Genomic DNA, 8,804 nt, shown 5'->3' with positions numbered 1-8,804 from the left:
ATACTTTTCATCCTATTCTTCCGGATACTGTTGAAGTAGAACTAGATCTTTCCTAGATCCTCGACCTTACCGTATCCTAGAGCGTGCAAGCAAATCCCTACGAAGTAAGGAGATACCTATCGTGAAGGTAATGTGGGATGAGACGCGTCCTGAGGAAGCTACGTGGGAGCTTGAGTCAGAGATGCGAGAATCCTATCCTCACTTGTTCTGGTAAGCTTTCTTTGAATTCGAGGACGAATTCTATTTAAGGGGGGAAGAATGTAATACCCGACATTATATTTATTCGATCTTTATGTTTACTAATAAATTGGTATAAAATAAGATGGATAAATATGATGTATATTCTACTAATTGGTCCTTAGTGCTAACTAAACCTATTAGTGGCAATAGGAGGGGTATAATGGTACTTTCACCCTTAATTAGAACTTAGGACATGTTTGGATCCCTCATTCCTTTCTTGACCAAAACAGAATTTGTGAGGGAGAGAAAGAGGAGAAGAAGCGTGGTAAGAGAGGAAGAGGAAGAAAAGTCCCAAAACTTAGTCCAAGCTTAATCCTTGCATGCAACCAATTCTGTCCCAAATCTTGCTCTTTCCATCATCATCATCATCATCTTGCTTTCAGCTTTGTCATCATCTTCTCCAACTCTAAGGTGAGTCCTTAGTTAGATACCATGGGGTTTTACATGTATGGGTTATAATTGGGGTTTAGGGATTGTGAGATAATTGATAAACATATGATGCTAAACATGTTAGTTTTTGTATTAATCCTTGCATGCTGGTGGTTCTGAACATATGTATGTTAGAAATTTGTTGGGTTTATGTTAGTGATGCAGGGGATCAATTATAGGACATTGTGACTGGTTTAGATGCTTTAAAATGCAGAATTTTGGGTTCTGCAGGTGAAGTAACCGGTTACTTGGATGAGGTAACCGGTTACCTGGGAGTGAAAAGTGAAAAAATTTGGGTTCTGGGCTGAAGTAACCGGTTACTTGAAATGAAGTAACCTGTTACTCTGCATGCTGAGCAGAATTTTCAGAATTTCGAAAATTCATAACTCCCACTTCGTGTACCCGTTTGACGCGTACCATATACAGTTAGAAAGCTAATTAAATATACTATCTAGGAAAATTAGCCTCGGTGTTTGAATATTATTTTTCGGCATATCAGACGTACCTTTAGTAAAGAGCGACATGAATAATATTTGGATAATATGCTGTTATAATGAATTTTTCTCTTCAAATACTATGCTATATTATTGTATGCTATGCTGGAAGTATGAAAACTCCGTCGTTTTGGTTGAACGATCGGATTGCTTGTCTTGTTTGTGACCTTGACTTTATGTCATATTTTTGTATGCTTGAATCGAAGTGGCCGGCAGGCTAGATTGGGACGTTGCTCTGACTGTGTAGTCTATGAGCCCTCCCGGACCGTGTAGTCCAATGGAATGACCCGTTCATGTGTATTGTTCGATATGGTGTGCATCTGAGCTACCGTTGCAGTGTGCTCGTGAGTTTCCGTACGGGGTTTTACTCACCTGGCATTAACACACGTGCGTGCTCGGTATGGTGGGGTTATGCGGCTATGTAGGCTAATGCATAATGTGATAACTCACCTCTAGTGAAGTCACGTAGACTAACACTAGGCTTTCGCCCGATGGGCTCAGGCGTCAAGGCGGCGGTTTGTACTCGGCGTAACTCACTAGCGTGAAGGAGGTTAACGGGATAATGACGCCAATTAGGCCAGGTCATCGCACGGCCATTTAGGCTTGTGTGGACTCGTTTAACCATCCTGCAGTGTGCTTGTACAAGTCCCTTGACAAATAGGCAGGAGGTTACTCATCGAGGATGCATTTATTCCATAATCCTAGCCGGGGTTGTTTACACTTCTGGATTCCCCGTATGTGGATGCGGGTTTGCATACTTGTTTGCTATACAATGTGTATTTGCTTGAGACAAGTCCAATGGTGGACGAGTCGCTTTGTTTACTCCGTACTTGTACCGGAAGTAAGAATAACCCCGAATCCATGGTGGATTCGTTTATTTTTGTATGTTCCCTTTAGATCCGAGCGGACTAATAGGATAGGCGGACTCACTGAGATTTAGTAATCTCATCCCATTCCAATTATTTATTTTTCAGGTGGTTCGAGGCAAGATCGCGGTAAGGGAAAGATGGATTAGATCTCTTGGCGATGCTTGGATATTTCTTTTAGTTCTTGTCGTGCTTACTATCTATTGTATTTTGGATATGTACTGATATAATGTACTTATGTGTTGGCCATGAAACATTCAGCTTATGTACTCATGTACTTCTACTTTCCGCTGTAAAACATTATGTATTTGTTGTCTTATGAACCATTTATAATACTTTATGCATATTATTCTAGACAAATATGTGTGGGGTGTTACAGTTGGTATCAGAGCAGGTCGATCCTCGACTTTGCTAAGACACATCATAATGCAGTACAATTCTGCCTCATATGTGTATAATCAGTATGATTCTTTATGTCTTATTTATGGTATTGAGCCTGATCAACTTGATTCCATGCGTAGGACAGACAGGGAGATGGCTGAGCAACGCAGAGGTCCCGGAAGGCCCAGAACAAGGAATGTGGAGCCCGAGCAACCATCCGGAAGTGCAGGCGTGCCTTGGCAACAGATGATGCAGCAGATGATGCAACAAAACCAGATGATGGCTCAAATGATGCAAGGCATGCAAGGACAACAACCTCCTACTCAAGCTCCCGTTCCTCAAGCTGCAGCTGGACCTGATTTTCGTGCCTTCTTCAGGATGGATCCTCCAGAGTTTGTTGGCGGACTTGATTCACTCCTGGCTCATGATTGGTTAGCTGGTATGGAGAGGGTGTTCCAAGCCATTCAGTATACTAAAGAAGAGAAGGTGATCTTTGCTACTCAGAAGATGTAGTATTTAGTTTCAATAGATGCAATATAAATATCATAAGTATTAAAATCAAGTATTCAACATTTTATATGGGCAAATTAAAATGAAAATCAAGAACGCAATGTGTATTGACAAAACATCCATTCTAAACACTAATTTCACAATTTTTGTTAGCGACTTGTTTGAGTCTCGTCTTATTATAAGGGTGCGTACAATTGGATTGGTTGTGGGGATATGTTATCCCCTTTAATCTTATTGTACATAAAGAATTTATAATGTCATAAATTTCAAAAAATATTCAATTGTTTTATTTATTCCTGTTATGTTTTTCAATTAATTTTATTTTCTAATAAACATTCTATAAGTAGCGGTATAAAAATAAATGCTTTTTATTGTTAAAAAGGTAGATAAAATAAATATATGATACTAAATCAAAATATCAAGTAACGAGAGAATTAACACAAATTTTCACACCTGATATCTAACTCATACACATAAAATTAAAATCTTTCAATTAGGCCATGCATGCCGATGAGTTCACAAAAGGTAAGCTACTAATAATTGAAAGTACGCTTAATAGGATGAGTGAGCAAGATGCAATAGTTAAAATGCTTTAAAAAAATTAAGTCCAATTTATATATTACAAAATGCCCTCAATCAAATCAAATCATATCCTTTTCTATGGGAATTGTTTTTAAACGTCAAGACTTCTTCCAAAAATAGATGATCTATTTACAAGTCCTTGCTTGTCTCAGTTCATAATCAAATTTCAACACTTAGAACGATACAAAGTGGTTCTTAGAAAGTGTTTTTTAAGTTTTTTCACTAGAAACCCAAGAGCACTTGGGTGAGATGGCAAGGATCTCTTCCAGCTTAACCAGAAGTCATGGGTTCGATCCCTGTCCTAGGTACGCAGCAGTGTAAAATCTCTTGAGGGAGAGCTTTACCGCCTATATGGTCCTACCCGGCTCGAGGGATTAGTCTTAGCAGTTGCGCGCAGAGGATACCACGGTTTATACCAACAAAAAAAGTTTTTTCACTAGAACCATCCTAATAATAACATTTTTTAAATTATGTAAAATCTTCAATAAGTTATAAAAAGTTAAAGAAATTAATTAATTTAAAGTAGCATAGTGAAAATGTATTCAATTTTAAAATTTACAATTTGGACAAATAATATATCTGTAAAGTAATTTTGTAAGATTTTATAACAATTACTACAATTTCATATGCAAAGAAAGTCCAACTCAAGAAAAAAATCAGTATCAAAAGCTCGTAAATAGTATCATAAAAATTACCATTTATTAAGAAAAAATAAAATATTATACTAAACTTAGTAAAGACAACAAATTTAGAATCATTAACATCTTTATAAATTAACATTTATAGAGTTTCCTTTAAATAATAAACAATATTATACAAAAAAGGAATACTTGAAAGTAATAAATTCCTAAGAAATACCATATAATACTTTACAATATATATATATAGAGAGGTAGTGATTCATTTTTCTCAACAACAAAAATAAGATACTTTTTACTGTTTTAGAAAGAAAGAGAAAAATTTCATTATGTTTTTTAAAAACATGCAACTTTGTCATGTCACATTATTCATACTCTCAGTTTTCTTTATAATTTTTAGCAGTACAATTGCATCATCCATTCCATGTAGCGATATCAATTCTTTGAGATTAATAATCCAATTTTTCATACCTTATAATTTATTTTTTAAATAAACATTGTTTTATGATTTCTCTTCAATTAAATAACACTCGATAATTATTTTCGTTACAGATACTAAGTGTTCCATGTTATCTGATTCTGATATTCAGGTATAAAGACTTTTTTTGTTAAACATATATGGACAGATTATAGTTTAATTTTTTCCAATATTTTTAATTCCCACTTATTTGGTGTAATATTAAGAATTTGATATTTTTATTGCTTAGCATCTTAGGTGTATCTCTCAATTATTTTAAATGATAAACTTTGAAACTTAAAAAATTCAAATTGATTATTTTTTAATGGTAATATTATTTGGTTTTGTTTTTACTTCAAAATTATTTACTACAATTCCATCATGAGTTCAACATTTTCATGAATAAATTCTTCCCATATATATTTAATTTTGATAAAAGAAATAATAACTGCCTTTAGACTATTTTATCAGTAAATTAAGGTTAACTGTGATATTTATGGTGAACAGGTTGAGGAAAATCCACAAGGAATTATGTCTCATAAAGAATCACATGTGTCAAAGGTTTTGTCAACAAGGAGGTTTCTTAATCCGGCTGGATCACGTCCTCCAAACTGCGTAAACAGTTGTGAAACTTGCACTCCATGCACACCTGTCCTCGTTTCGGGGCCAGCACCTGAATCAGAGGTGTGGAAGTGCAAATGCAAGGATAAGTTATACGATCCAATTGGTTAAAAATTATTTATATGTATGTTTAATATCAAATTATGATCAATAAATGAGACTCCACGCTACGGTAATTAGAGTCTTCTGTTCAATTATATTTATGGGTTCTCCATGCTTATGAACGTTTGGTTTTTGAGTTTTGAATTTATTTTACTCATTGTACTTTTTCCTTCTTTGGTTCCAAAGAGTTAAATATATTTTGTGGAAAAAATTGTGTATTGAGTTAAATGTTTAATATTACATACTATACATTTTTTGTTTTTCTATAATAATGTACATAATTAATATATATATTTAATGATTAATTAATTTTTTAATCATAAAGAGATACAAAAATTACAAGAAGTATCAAAATTATTCTAACCCTTAAAAAGGAAGGCACTTTTAAGGAATTTTATAATATTGGTGAAGTTTAGAGACTAAAATTTTCCATATTTATATAAAAAAATTATTTAATTTGTTTTCGATTTTCTATATTTCAAAAATAATAATAGAAATTAGAAAAATCTTATTTCACAACAAAAAAAAAAGACAACTTAAAAATTTATTTCATAAAAGTAAAATGGAAAAAATTCTTTAATTAAAATTTGATTTAACTAATTTTTATTTTTTATAAATAATGTTTTATATTAAAATTAATTTTAAATATTTTGAAAAATATATTTTACAAAATAAAGTAATAGCCGTATAGAATGTTGATATCATAATAGCACAAAATTAGTACTTAATTATCCATGTTTAAATAAGCAAGTATGTATTTTTATTAAGCTTATATATCCATGTTTTGTCAAGCAAATAAGTTTGTCTTTGTTGTTTATTTTTAATCCTTGATGATTTTGTCCATTTTGGAGTTAATCATAGTAACATGCAGAGTATTTAATTTCAATCAATGCAATATAAATATCATAAGTACTAAAATCAATTATTCTACATTTTAAATGGGCCAATTAAAACGAAAAACAAGATCACAATGTATATTGACAAAACATCCATTGTAAACACTAATTTCACATTTTTTGTTAGCGGCTTGCCTAATAGACAATGGATGATGTACTCACAGGAGTCCTAATAGACAATGGATCCTCTCTCAACGTCATGCCGAAATCAACATTATCAAGTTTATCCTTCAAAGATTACCCACTGAGGGACAGTCACGTCATCGTCAAAGCATTTGATGGATCAAGAAAGTCAGTATTTGGAGACGTGGATCTTCCCATAAGTATTGGACCTCAGATGTTCAAAATCACTTTCCAAGTTATGGATATCCCAGCACAATACAGTTGTTTGCTAGGTCGCCCATGGATTCATGAGGCTGGGGCAATTACTTCAACACTTCATCAGAAACTGAAGTTCATAAGAAATGACAAATTGGTAACTGTATGTGTAGAACGAGCTTTGATCGTCAGTAACCTGTCATCATTCTCCGACATTGAACCAAAAGAAGTTACTGGAACTAAATTCCAAGCACTTTCCTTGGACAAGGAAAAGGGAAAGGAGAAAGCAGCGTCTATTTCTTCCTACAAAGAAGCAATTCAAGTTGTAAAGGATGGCACTACCAGTGGTTGGGGGCACATTGATATTCCTGCCAACAACAAGAACAGAACAGGAGTTGGATTCTTTCCAACATCATCAAAGGCTATTCCAGGAATTGAGGTAGTTCTTCCAATTCAAGAAACTTTCTGCAGTGGAGGTTTTCTTCAACCTGTTCAACAAACCGTCAATACCATCGGTACGGAAGATCCCGATGAGAATTTTGAAGTGGAATGTATGTCCTACCTTCTCGAGGCAGGATACATAGTCCTATTAGAGTCTGATTCACCTTGTTGTTATCCAACTAAAGGATCTGAAAGTAAGACTCAACCAAGCAGTGATGAAGTTACTATCAACTTCACCACCAGAATTCATGGTTCATCAGAAGAAGTTCCTCCTATCCCCGAAGAAACTTGGGACACATTAGGAGAACCAAGCGGAAAATTCGACTACATGGTGAAACACTCTGCTCCTGAAAGTTCAAAAATCTCTCTTGAAGAAATTGTTCCAACTGGATGGAACATTGATTACGAGTACCTCTCTCAGCCAAAAGAGATTGTAAGTTTCCTCAAAAGAAAAATCGACATACTCCACTTGGAAATGGGTATGCTCACACCGCTCAGTCTGCTGAAGTAGAAGAAGATCGTCTGAGCGTTGCAAAGACAGTGGTTCGCCACTAAGGTGCAGCTGTTGAAGTTTCAACTGTTGTTCGCACTCCTAAGTAGGAACTTTCACCGTTATTTTATCCTCTCACCATAGCCCAGGGTGAAGAGATATTTCATAAGGCTTTGCATTTTACTATTTCTTAGGAAAATGTCCCTCTTTGCTTCGCCCAAAGAAATAGAGTTTTGTTTTATAGGGTCTTTGTCTCAAGAAATGACTGTCAATAAATAAAAATGTCATTTTGTTCATTCGTTAGTTTTCCCTTTTCTTTTTTTTCGGAAATTGGTAATCCTAAAAAACACCCTTAAAAAACATCAAAAATTCCATTAACTGCATACACCGAGTCTTCCCTCGTTGTCTAAATAAAACTTATCACACATATGCAGATTAATCATAAAACACCCCGTTGAAACGTACGATCATATGACTTCTGCAAGCTTTGGATTTCCTGTATTCGAGGTAGAGCAAGAAGAAGATGAAGAAATATCAAAGGAAATTTCACGGTTACTTCAATAAAAGGAAGAGGCCATTCAACCATACAATGAGCCTCTAGAGATCATTAACCTTGGTTCCGATGGAAACAGAAAAGAGGTTAAAATTGGAGCTTCGCTCAGTTCAGAGATCAGAGAGAGTTTGATACAGCTGCTCAAAGAATTCTCAGATTTCATCGCTTGGTCTTATCAGGATATGCCAGGGTTTGATACCAGTATAGTGGAGCATCACTTACCATTAAAAGCAGAATGCCCTCCGGTCAAGCAAAAATTTAGAAGAACTCATCCGGAGATGGTCATGAAAATCAAAGAGGAAGTTCAAAAGCAAATCAACGCTGGTTTCCTCGTCACTTCAGAATACCCTTAGTGGTTAGCTAACATTGTTCCCGTTCCTAAAAAAGACGGAAAGGTCCGCATGTGCGTCGACTACAGAGATTTGAACAAAGCTAGCCCTAAGGATGATTTTCCTTTACCACATATTGACATGTTGGTTGACAGTACAGCAAAATCCAAAGTTTTCTCATTCATGGACGGATTTTCGGGATATAACCAAATCAAAATGGCACCTGAAGACATGGAGAAAACAGCTTTCATTACCCCCTGGGGCACGTTCTGCTATCACGTTATGCCTTTTGGACTAAAGAACGCATGGGCAACTTATCAAAGAGCCATGACTACACTTTTCCACGACATGATGCATAAAGAAGTGGAAGTCTATGTGGATGACATGATTGCCAAATCAGAAAATGAGGAAGATCACATACAGAATCTGACAAAGTTGTTTCGACGCTTACGGAAGT

The 8,804-nt window shown here is 35.1% G+C and overlaps 1 protein-coding gene across 1 annotated transcript; it reads left to right on the top strand.

The window, feature by feature from the left end:
• Window positions 1-4,698: 4,698 nt before the first annotated feature.
• LOC131638069 (EPIDERMAL PATTERNING FACTOR-like protein 6) lies at window positions 4,699-5,405 on the top strand. The gene is made up of 2 exons (XM_058908627.1): window positions 4,699-4,730; window positions 5,105-5,405. The coding sequence occupies exons 1-2, from the start codon at window positions 4,707-4,709 to the stop codon at window positions 5,327-5,329; spliced, it is 249 nt and encodes an 82-aa protein (XP_058764610.1). The 5' UTR covers window positions 4,699-4,706; the 3' UTR covers window positions 5,330-5,405.
• Window positions 5,406-8,804: the final 3,399 nt, after the last annotated feature.

Source organism: Vicia villosa, unplaced genomic scaffold (genome assembly GCF_029867415.1).
Source record: "Vicia villosa cultivar HV-30 ecotype Madison, WI unplaced genomic scaffold, Vvil1.0 ctg.002159F_1_1, whole genome shotgun sequence".
NCBI lineage: Eukaryota > Viridiplantae > Streptophyta > Magnoliopsida > Fabales > Fabaceae > Vicia > Vicia villosa.
Note: the sequence above shows the minus strand (reverse complement) of the source record. Positions and strands in the feature narration are given on the sequence as shown.